At 44.0% G+C, this 11,721-nt stretch overlaps 2 protein-coding genes and 1 non-coding gene across 4 annotated transcripts in view; all 3 read left to right on the top strand.

Annotated features, from left to right (window-relative positions):
* The first annotated feature begins 1,100 nt into the window (after positions 1-1,100).
* haus6 (HAUS augmin-like complex, subunit 6) lies at positions 1,101-7,446 on the top strand. The gene is made up of 16 exons (XM_031850619.1): positions 1,101-1,558; positions 1,649-1,744; positions 1,831-1,909; positions 2,322-2,454; positions 2,611-2,755; positions 3,605-3,667; positions 3,743-3,800; positions 3,890-4,063; positions 4,160-4,356; positions 4,567-4,696; positions 4,851-4,953; positions 5,050-5,110; positions 5,679-5,820; positions 5,911-6,009; positions 6,319-6,454; positions 6,648-7,446. The coding sequence occupies exons 1-16, from the start codon at positions 1,419-1,421 to the stop codon at positions 7,256-7,258; spliced, it is 2,367 nt and encodes a 788-aa protein (XP_031706479.1). The 5' UTR covers positions 1,101-1,418; the 3' UTR covers positions 7,259-7,446.
* Positions 5,149-5,279, top strand: LOC116385847 (small Cajal body-specific RNA 8). The gene has a single exon (XR_004212909.1).
* Positions 7,447-8,547: 1,101 nt separating the features above from the next.
* The window catches only part of dennd4c (DENN/MADD domain containing 4C), a 26,018-nt gene continuing 22,844 nt past the window's right edge, over positions 8,548-11,721 (top strand). For both annotated transcript variants that reach the window (XM_031850817.1, XM_031850816.1), the window contains exon 1: positions 8,548-8,877. The gene's annotated coding sequence lies outside the window, so the exon portion shown is untranslated. The remainder of the gene's footprint in view (positions 8,878-11,721) is intronic.

Below are 11,721 nucleotides of genomic sequence, written 5' to 3'. Positions count from 1 at the left end.
TGATTTAACACTGCTGCCCTCTAGTGGTTAAATCATATAATGTTTATGATTCATTAAATGATGTAACACTGATGTAACACTGCTCCGGTCTGTCTTTGTTCATCCTGCATCGCTCTGTTCTGTTCTTTAATGTAACGTTACTGGAGCGACGGAGCCTCTCCAAGCTGTTAGCAGACTGTTGTGCTAGCAAGCAGGCTCGCTCGCGAGCTGTACCCAGCGTGCAGTTCGGCGGTGAAATTTTATAAATGTACAATTATTAGTGTTACAAATTGTTTATGTGTCACAGACTATTGTGTGCTGTTGTGTTTTTCTCTGTTAAAGAGCATTAGTTGTGGGTTGTTAATTGTTGTGTTATAAAGTTATGACCATGACTAGGGTTCCCTCTCAATACATATAAGACAACTAGCGCTGCCCGCTATGCGTTGGCAGCGAAGAATACATTTAGCTACCTGTTGAAAACAGACAGCAGTTGTTTTGGCTATGCACCGGTATAATGGTGTGTATGAAGAATTCATATCATACGGGAAATTAAAACCGGTATACTGCCCAGCTCTAGTCTTCATTGTAGTTTGGACAATTTTGTACCAATATTTGACGGCCCGGATTAAAAAGGCCAACGACCGTAGTTTGCCCATGCCTGGGCTAGCGGCCAGCTGAGTGTCTTCTTCTGCTTATTGTAGCTTGTTAATCAACTGACTGACGCATTACCGCCACCGGGTGATGGTTAGCTATATTGTAACTGAGCGTCTCATGGAGAACAGTAATATCTCTGGTGTCTTTAATTGATAACCTATGCGGTCCCGCGGCCCTCGCGGCCCACGGGTGCAAAACTGAACGTTTTTTGCGGTCCTCTAGGTGGCCCCATGGTTAAGAATCACTGGTCTAAAGCCTTTAATGTGGTCCACTTTTAGTACAGTAGAACCAGCTCGCCTTGTCCACAATCTAAAGTTACACTAGGTTAAGTATCACGAGGCCCCCACATAATTATATATATTAGAAATATCTTTCTTATATGACGTAACATAAATAAACGCACCAAACATAACAGAAACTCGTGCTTTCTCGTTTGCTCCTTCTCCGGAAGTAGTTGTTAACAACATCCGGGTGACTATTGGAAAAAAATTGGCGGTTTGTGTTCTTGCTGTTACGCTTTCTTATTCCTGACGAAACTTTGTGAGATTTAGTTTTAACACGTGTGAAAGCTAATGTAGCTTATCTGGACCTACTCGTATAACACTCGTGACTTTTCCTTTGCAGTGTTTGTTGATTATTTAGCAGTTTGTGACAAACTCCAAACAAGTCCGGAAGCTAGCACACCTTTAGCCAACAGTGAACTCTGTAGCTAGCAGCTAATGCTAAGCTAAGTTAGCCGGGCAGGCTTTGTGCCCCGCTCACGTTGCTTCTTCCATCTCGGAATAATGGCGAACCCGGTGTTGTTGCAGAAGAAGAGTGGAAGATGTCTGTGGTTTTCTCTTGTTGGGCTCGGACTTACACCAGACACTGCGGTGTCGTCCATCGCTGGCCAAACCAGCAATGTTAAACGCATTAACCTGGGACCGTGAGTTTATTGTGGATAGCGTTAGCATATGAACACAGTGTGATATTGACAGTTAATGTTTGCTAACTTAACTTATTGTGTGGTCTGTAGGAATATGTTCGACAAACCAAACAAGGATGCCTTCTACATAGTCACCCAGTTCCTGTTGGAGAGACTCGACCCGACACGTTTTAATGAGGCATACAGGTAAAGTTAGAAATCATCTTTTTGCTATTCATGTATAAAATTGCCTGTTATTTATTGTCAAAAAAAATTAATTTGTTTTTGGTTAGGCACTGCTGGCCTGTTTTGAGCCACAAAGTAGATGCTGAGTTCCGCAAAGTTACCTGCGCTTGGCTGCGAGAAATAATGGTAAGAGTGTTTAACTGCTATGTCCATTTTATAAACTTTATTATAGATTAGTTTATAGACTATATACCTCATTTGTGTCCTCACAGAGGGGAAATTGTGTCCATCTTTTTTCCCCTTTGTTTAATTCCTTCCCGGCTTTCCTTTCACCCATGTCTGCTCCTCACTCTCATCCTCTCCTTACCATGAATGTTTGTGTAGTTTTTGTACAACATAAAAAGGGACATAAATAGACATTTGTCTACTGCAGTAGATGTAAACATTAGACTTCCTGTCTCACCAGCACTGTATGTAGATTTTTCCATCACTGTTCAAATATCTAAAATGGAAAGAAAATATATTTGACACAAGAGCTTGTTGTTTGGTTTACTGCATAATTTAGTGACTCGATCGTCTTTTTTTAATCTGTGTGTAGGATGAAACTGCAAACGCAGGATCCAAAGTGGTAGCATCCTTGTTCCTCTCACCCGGGGGCCCCAAGTTTATCAGTTTGATGCTTCACTTGGCCAATCACGTCATGCTGCAAGAAATGAAGACACTCACCACGGGTAGGTCTAGTTGGAAAACCATCTCATTTTTGGATGGTACCAACTGCTCAATTACACAATCTGACTTAAATCCGAAAGTGTAGAGTGACACAGCAATGGCCAGGCATTGTTTCACTCTCTTTCTTTTTCATATCACATAAACTTGAATATTGTCAGATGACAGCTGGGTTCCTGAGGCTGCAGCGATGCCTGCTTCCTCCCTGGACATGGCCGTGAAGAGGCTCAGCCTGATCCATACCAGGTTTTTGAAGGCTGCCGTATCTCAGGATCGATTTCTTCACGAGTACCAGAGACGAGCACAGTGAGTCCTTCGTGGTCCAGAAAGCCTTAGACTTCACTAACGTTACTACAGTAAATCTTCTCAACATACCACTTGTCAGGTTATGAAATCCAATTTCTCTGACTTTCTCAAGTCTGGCATTAAAAAGAAGTGTTAATACACATAGTAGAAAATCAATTTCAGTTGTAAATAAAACAAAATTGAATGAAATTCAAATAAAACGAACTTCACTTGAGACTAATAACCATGTTGGGGGGGGAAAACTATTTCATAAGGCATGTTTAATATATTCGCTGTATGACCTGTTGCTTTCAGTATGTGGACATATTATTTCTATTGCTTATTCTGTTCTTGTTTGGTTTACTTTGATTCATTTTATTTTCTATCACTGCAATGAGGTATTTCTGTTGGAGTCTTTGGTCATCGCTCTTGATGTTGTATTTTTAATTGGATATTTGTTTCAATCACCACCTGTTTCTTGTGAACTAATTGGTAAACTCGTGGTTAACGAGGCCAGTTGGCAGCAGCAGGTGTTCGCAATCAGTGTCCTTGTTTCAGACACTTTGACTCGCCATAGCTGGACAATCAAAGCTGAAACTAATTCAGTTAACGACCGCTCCCTTACATGAAGTCAGTGAGCCAGCTCACCCATATTATCAGTTACTCCCGTGCTGTTTCTGCTATCACATGCCACATGTCTGCTGGGAAAAGGGCCTCTTGAAATGTGCACAGACAGCAACATTATGTTGAAGATTCTAGAAGATTGCGTGTTAAACATGCCATGGACAGGTTTATTTTGCACGTGGAAGTTGGTTTCTACTGCACCTTTCTTTCTTTAAGCAGTTTTTTTTTGTTTTCCCTTTTTTGAAGGCTCCTGGTGAAGTCTATGAGGGACATAAGAGCAGAGGGGGCCAAGTATGATGAGCTACTCAAGTATGTATGACTTTTTCTCCCTCCCCCCGTACTTATGACTGAGTCCAGTAGTTCAACCTGTCTTTCTACTTTCAGGCGTTACAGCAGTGATTCGACACAGGAGGGAGTTCCTGTAGCTGAGAAGACCAAACGGGTATTTAATGTTTGTTAAACTTCCTGCAAAGCCTAAACGCATTTGTTTACTTTTCCTGGAGCTTACATGCGTACTTGTTTGTCTTTAAGGTGCGCTCCTTGTGGTCAGACATTGATGGAATGCTGTCAACTACCAAGGAGGAGCAGCATGTAGTGGAAAGTGTTTTGAAGGGGGATGTAGATCAGTACATCCTGGACGGGACGGATCGAGTGCTCAGAATTCCTCGCGTTCTGCTGGAGAGAATTGAACAGCTCCCACATCCGGTAGGAATGAAGATATGAGTCGGTTCACTCTTGTTACTTAGCATCACATTGACGAGTCTCACCGTAGCTGTGGTTTGAATGTGCGTGTTTTCCCAGTTGAGTTCAGGGAATGTGTATGAGGCCGGCCAGCTGAACCTCCTGTGCGTGTTGGAGCTGATGAAACACGCGCTGCAGCTCCTGAGGGAGGAGCGCGGTCGGGTCTCTCATGCCCCAAAGCCTGAGCTCAGTCCTCAGCAACTGCAGGAGAAATGTCGGCAGATGGCCCGAGCGCTGTGGAACCTTCACCTCATCAGGTATACATTGACCCACGTGTGCTGTAACTTTGCTATTTTCGTTTTCTCAAATATGCATCTTAATTTTTAGGTTGATCTTTTATTTGTGATATGGAAACTGCGATAGTTGGAACATTTGTAAGCATGGAAGAATAATCTGAATGGTATTTGCTTGTTAACTGAGGGATAGATGCGTTGAGAACCAGTGTATTAATGATTTATTTTTCCAAGACAGAGGATTTCCAAGGAAGAAATTCCTGAGGTCAAGAGTACCATCAGAGAGTTGGAGGCTGCGTGGGACAGGAAGTGGATGGATACTCTGAAAGACACTCCCCTAGTCTCTTTTCTGAATGAAGATCCTGTGAGTGGTCCTCCGTCTTTCTAATGTCACAATATGGTCCATGTACTTTAAAAGGGCAATCATCTACCCAACCGCAGATGGTGCCAAAATGTTTTGCAACTCAAAAGGCATTTTACTCTAGTTTCATGTCTAATATTTAATTTACTATTTTTAGGCTCTGGGTTTCCTCTCACCAATGGCTCCACTGTCTTTTGAACCGGCGGCTGAAGCTATCTACAGAAGTAGTGTCTTCTCTCAGTACCCTGCAACGCTTCTTGGTTAGCAAAATCTGATTACATGCATATTAGGCATGCATTCATTTGGGTCTGTAACATCAGTTTTTATTTCTAATCATGTTTCTTAAAATCTTTCAGAGAAGCCTGCAGAGAGTAAATCACCAGAGGGCATCCCACCAAGTCCTACTAACCTTAAGAGGTAATGTAATGTTGCATTTTTGTTGTATTGTCGTCTGATGGGAGGCAGATACCTGGGCAGTCCTGAGCAGTGTTCTGTCCGTCACTAGTCCTCCCTACAGCATCCATGCTCTCTGATGACCGAGGCGAATTGAGAGAAATCGCAACGGACAGATACGGAGCAGACACTGTAATTCTGCAGAACTTGGTAGTGTCATTGTTTAGACATTGGGTCTAAAAAGAACCTTATTACACATCACAAGAAATAAAGCAGCTTTTCTGAGGTGTAATCAAACCTTGGTTTACTTGCAGACATTGTAAGCTACTAAAATAAGAGCCTGACCTTGAAGTCGCTCATCCATTCATCAGTGGAATTGAAGACGGGCGTGGGGCAATGTGCCGACTTGGCTTAGAGTTCGCACTGAGCCAAGGCCACATAGTGAGCTGTGATTGGCTACAGACACTGTACCTGAGCTTCACTGCATTGTGAGGGAAATATAATGGGGGAAATGACACTTTACTGTGCAGACAGTGCGTCAGTGTGCAAACTGTTACTGAATAACAAATCAAGCTTTTTGTCTTTGAAACAGCTCTGGCCCTGCTACAGCTGTGAGGAGTGAAAGTCCTGTCGTCGCTACTCATGCGTCGTCACAAGCGAATAGCTCCCTCGCCTGGCTTTTCGACCCACCTTCCTCCCCTCCTCTGAAGGCTCCATCAGTACCACCACCTCAGGCTAGTAGTATATTTAGCTGATCTCTGTTTTGAGTTAAACTCAAATTTGTGTGTTAAACCCTATTTAACAATGCCGTGCTTGGTTTTTAGGCCAGTGTGAGGAAGACGGCCCATTTTCACCAGAAGGTGGCTCCAATGAGGACCAAGACCACAATATTAGACATGGAGTGTGATAACCTCGCTGATCGGGTATGACTTTTAAAGGCTGCTATACAGGAGCTTAGAATTATGAATACGGTCTTTGTCTGGTTATATAATTGAGGAAGGATTTTTTTTTATTTTTAAAGCTGTATTACTATATCCAAGTCTGGAATGAGGCGGGTAGTGACCTCATGAGACGTACATATGGGGTGAGGATTTTATAGTGACACAGTCCTGACTTTGTGTGTGTGTGTGTGTGTGTGTGTGTGTGTGTGTGTGTGTGTGTGTGTGTGTGTGTGTGTGTGTGTGTGTGTGTGTGTGTGTGTGTGTGTGTGTGTGTGTGTGTGTGTGTGTTAGTTTGCAGATGCTGTAACTACAGCCAGTCCCGCAGAAGGCCGAGTCCAAGGTCTGGACTTGGATGGCCTTCTAGGCACTCTTCATGGAGATCCCTTCTCTACTAGAAAGCAGCTGACACGCACACCTGAGAGCTTGAGTAAGTAATGAGTTGAAGCATTTGCCCTCCGCCTTAAATTGAGGGAAAGTCTGTGCAAACCCATCAAGGGAAAATAATGAAGGGATGAGCTTATTTAGAATGGCATAACTAAAGAATGCAGTCTCATGAAACTGGCATGGTGTGAATGTTTGGTGGTCCATCAGTTGGTAAAATTATTTTTTTCTTCCTGAAGTTCTGGATGTGAAGAACTCCTGGCGCAAGGCAGTTGAGGAAGACAAAGCTGAGAAAATGGGGCGATTAGTGAAGTTCAACGACAGCATGAAGGAGTTGCTCTCTCCCCTCGATGAGCAGGGAGTCTCCCACAAACCCACTCTGTTGTGGGACACCTTCCACATGGCCCTCGACAGCCCGAGTGGCACAGGCAGCAGTGAGGTCCAGTTCAGCCTCGACCTCGAAACGCTCCCTGAAATGCCGAGCTGTGACAGTCTGCTGAGCCTCGACGACGAATCGGTGGACATGAAGAGCGAGGAGGAGGAGCTCCTGATCCCCTCCTTGAAGACCGAGGCGACTCAATGGCCACTGACCACGCGTCATCATCTGGCTCAGATCCAGCAGGAGTGCGGTAATGGCTCCTTTAAGGAAAGCAGGAAGAGGACACCCGAGTGTTTTAACCAGAAACCCTGTGATCCGACAGAAGACAAAGACTGGCAAATGGAGCCTGCGAAGTCGGTGGAAGCCACAGACAAGGTCTTCTCACTGGACCTAGACGCGCTGGAGACGCCTTCACCCCCGAAAAAGCAGGAGTACAGCCTCCCACAACTGATCACGTTCTCACCGATATAGATGACATGAAGTGTTGAATACATTCATATTGAAATCACTTTTCAGCCTCGTCTACTCTGATTTTAATAATGTAATATTTGTTCATAGCTGTAAAATAACCGTTTTTCATACTTAATTTCTTTTTCATGCTTGTTTCTTTTATTTAAAATAGTAAGACATGAACTGCTTTAATAAAATTGTGACGTATGGCTCATTGGCTTTTTTTTTTTTTTTTTTTAAACTTGTGTATACATAATTTAGGGTTTACTTCCTTGTTATGCTTGCGAAGAGAGCGACCAAACTCCTGAAACATTTTAATTTCCAAAATCTGGTTGTGCATTAAAATGTTGGGTCACAGAAGAGAGTATTCATGAAAAGCTAGCCTGCCTCTTACGGCTAACATTTTATTTGCATTAACATGGTTCTGAATCAGTATTTACATTACGTAAAGTGTTTATGTATGCAACCATGACTATGAAAGGAACTTTACAGTTGGAAATACAGAAGCAAAAATACTCTCTAGGATTGATGCCGTGTAGCTGAAACCAATTTCACAAAAGGGCGTGCTCGGTTTTAAATTGATGGCTTGTATTGAATATTAAGCCCAACATGCGTTTTATGCATTGAATCATGTCTCAAAACGTTAAACACCTTGAAACAAGAGTCAAGCCAGCGGTGACAACCAGGATGACTATGTAGACTTTACAATAAAAAGCAAAATGTGCCTTTGTTGAATTATAGATTTTAGGGTCTGTTAAGTATGTGTTGCATATTGCATACCCTATTAAAATGAACTGGTAGAAATACAGTATATATTTGGAATCAACTATATTGAAATATAGGGTGAATTGGGCATTTAATCAGATGTCAAGGCCTAGCTGCTGCACTGTGCTTGTTGCACACCAGTCTCATCACAACAGGTGTTTTGCCTGTGACAGGAGACACTTTCATTGTAGAAAGTGTGAAAATGTCACTTGATTACCAGAGGGGAAATTCACATTACGGCAGAACACCTTTGACTAATTAATAAAACAAGACATAATATATAACAATGTATTATACAATATATAATATATTGTAATTGTGTTAGTAAGTAGTGCCTCTACTACCAATACTATTAATTACTATATTATAATTAACAGTTCATATTTATTGACAATGTCCCTTTGTGTTAAACAAAAATAAATTACTTTATTCTGAAAACTGCGACCCACATGTTTACTTTGAAATGGCACACCGGAAATGGCTGGTTTTATGTCGGCTAGCTTGACAGCGCTCCCGGAGTCCAGCCTCCGTCAGTCGCAGCAAGGACCGTACCGTGGCCTCTCCTCCTCTCTGGGCGGGTCCAGCCTGAGAGAGAGAGACGTTTAGGAAGAAAGCCCACTAACAAAACTCAGCGCAGTCTCAAACATGGCGCCCGCCTCCGCCGACAACTTCAGATGAAAGTGTGGCGAAGAAGTGTCCAGCAAAGTTTCAAAGGAGTATTTGCGAAGTGCCTTTTTATTTATTTCTGTTGCGCCCGCCGTGCCGTTTTCAACCTGTTTGCAGAAATAGAAATACGGAATATACCAAGCGGGTAAAAAAAAAACAGCAAGTTGCCTACATGTCAACATTGTCTCTCGCTGCAGCGTAAACAGCTGGTAAGTGTTTTTACATGTTTGAACGTGGAGAGAGCTGAGACTTTGCGCAGTTTATCGTGAGAATAAGACGTAGAAGTTAAACCATTTAAGCTGCGTGTGAGTATTAGTTCCTCTGTTAAACATATCGTATATTTTCCGTATATATGCCTCTACACCTTTCATCGTGTGTTCTCCAACCGCGGAAAGAGAGGCAGCCACGTATCACTGCACGGGCTGATACACAGGAGGACATTTCTTTTGTTATGTGTGGTGATGTGTGCTTCTTGCTCGAAAGTTGACCCGATTATAGGTCGGATGCAACAGTTGGGAATACAATACCCCCCCTCCTCTCCTCCTCTTCCCCTCTCCCCCCTACTTGACGCCAGATAATCAGACTCTGCTCTCCTGGAGCCTGTCTAACCTTGCAGGTGTCTGCAAGCCAAGGAGCAGTTACGGACCAGCTCCAGTGGCACGTGACTCGCTTTTTACCCAGGGTTCTCTCTGAATATGCAAAGTCTGCATCTGTGTGACCCAAACACTAGGACACAGAGTTGCGTGAGATGCCTGTGTTGTGGAGGTGCTCGCATATTGACGCCTCAGCATTTGACCGTTTGCCAGCCAGCAGCAGTCTAACTAAACCCCCCCCCCCCCCATCATCACCACGTTGGTGATTCATGGCATGCCTGTGATGTTCCCCTTACTAGAGTCTAGGCACAAGTCCCAGCAGGGCCTAGAATGGCACTTCCTCTTGTACTGATCATATTTAAAGTTTCTTTCTTGCTACCTGAGGTGGCTGCAGGAATGTCCGCTTCATAACTGAATAACCGCAGGATTGCTCGAGCAGGAACGCATCGGCACCGGGGCGGTTGACAGACGTGGAAACACAGCAGCAGCAGCAGAAGAAGAGAAATGCCTTTCTTGACCTTGGCTTGGCCCTGACGGCGGCTGGAAAAGAGGAGTGGAGTTGACCGTTGCCTCCTACTAACTGCTACAGGCAGCAGGTAGAAAGTAGGTCACGGCTCCACTGTGGCTTTGTGTACATTGAACTTGCACTTTGTCACCACCGCCGGGGCGTTCAAAGGCTCTGTCAGGTGACAAAGGGAAGGGAAGTAGATCGGCCAAAGGGAGCAGCAGCAGCGGGGCTGTTGAAGGAGTCGCTGCTTGTTTAGGCTAAAAGTCACATTTTGGGGATTTTGACGGGTGTGAGAAAACGCAGTGGTTCAGTGAGAGGAGTGTTTCCACCCCAAAGAGCAACAAATGTGACCGTTTCTGACATGTCTGCTGTGATACACGAGTGCAAAGCTCTTCAGTGAAGTCAGTCAACTAACCTCTCAACCGATTTTATGTCCCGCTCCTCAAGCGGTAATGCAGCCACTTACACTTCAGCCAACACTTCAACTGACATCATATTTCAGTGTCTGCACTTGAACTGGCACTTATAAAACGGACACTTTAGGGTGAATTTATCACCTACGCTTCCTTTTGGCTGACATTGCAACTTCTGACTGTTCATACCAACTCGTCAATTCATCACCTGCATTTTGACTGACATTTCAACTCCGCGTTCCAACACCTCAACTTCTACAACTATTTCAAGTGCTTTGTCTGTGAATGGTCACATATATATTTATTACTACACGGTGCAAAGAAGGCCTTCCTCCATAAAGAGGCTCGAGGTCATCGTCAGCAGCACCAGAGCCGGTAGGGAGTCATCGTCTCGCTCAAGGACGCCCTGATCTTCTCTCTCACCATTGCTATTAAAAACAACATTTTTAATTGGTGTTTCTGCTTCATTAGCCAGAAATAACTTGCTGATTTTAAACCGAGACTGCTGGCGATGTAAGTTCTTGTCTTGCCGAGTCCATTACCTGAAAAACCTCGGTGCTTTTAAGCCGCCTGTTTGCACGTCTTAAGACGTATTAACTCCAGACAGTCGTCTCTAGCCAAAGAGCAACAAGGAGGATCTCATAAGCCGGTTAAAAGCCTCCTCTCAGGTAACCTATTACCTTCCTCTGACCCTTGTACTTTGGTGTGATGTGCCAGCTAGTGTCTCAGTGATCTTCTCTCGATAGGCCCGGGTTCGAGCTGCTCTGGGCCCAGCTAGTTAGTGAGGGCAATGAGTTTGCCCTCTCTCCTTAGAGTGGAAAGAATGCTCTCTGTCCGCCGGGCTGTCACGCTCCAGGAGGGAGAGGCGGTCTTGTGACGTTTCCGCTTGAGCCTCGCTGCTCTGAGCTCTCGTCGTTTAACCAGCCCTGGTTGTTTTGTCATATTTCGGATCAAGTGTGCTCACTTCCTCTTGGAAGCACACCTGCGTCTTAAATCACGTGTTCAGGGAAACTACAGACCCACGGCGAACAAGGAAGAAAAGGCACATTTTCAGCTTCAGTTGTTAGTCGATAGTAACTTGTTGCTCCGGCCAGCTTTGATGTTATCTTGACAAAACATGAAACAAAACAGTGCCGTTGCATAGAGATGAATGACTGAAAGGGGAACAGCGTGGGCCTTCTGTGATGGGCTTTAGTGGATGTCTGTTCTCGTGCTGAAACAGTTGTTCAGTTAATTCTCAAAACTGTCCATTAATTATGTTTCAAGTAACATTTCATTCAGTAACGTGTTCAGTTCAAGCAGAACAGCTCATCCCCAAAGGAAGGAAGAAAGTAAAATGAAAAAAAGCAGCAAACTTTATCTGTGTGATTTGGCAGTCGGATGCCTATTCTGAGAAGCGTGTCGACGGCTATCATCAGTCCCGAAATGAAATTTCGATTTTACGTTTTAGCATCTGTGGAACAGAGTTCACCGTTGGCCTCTTGCTTTGTGTGAGAGAGAGAGAGAGAGAGAGAGAGAGAGAGAGAGAGAGAGAGAGAG

The sequence above is a fragment of the Anarrhichthys ocellatus genome, unplaced genomic scaffold (assembly GCF_004355925.1).
Source record: "Anarrhichthys ocellatus isolate YVR2014 unplaced genomic scaffold, GSC_Weel_1.0 scaffold11, whole genome shotgun sequence".
In the NCBI taxonomy this organism is placed as follows: Eukaryota; Metazoa; Chordata; class Actinopteri; order Perciformes; family Anarhichadidae; genus Anarrhichthys; species Anarrhichthys ocellatus.
This window is presented reverse-complemented; position numbering and strand designations above follow the sequence as displayed.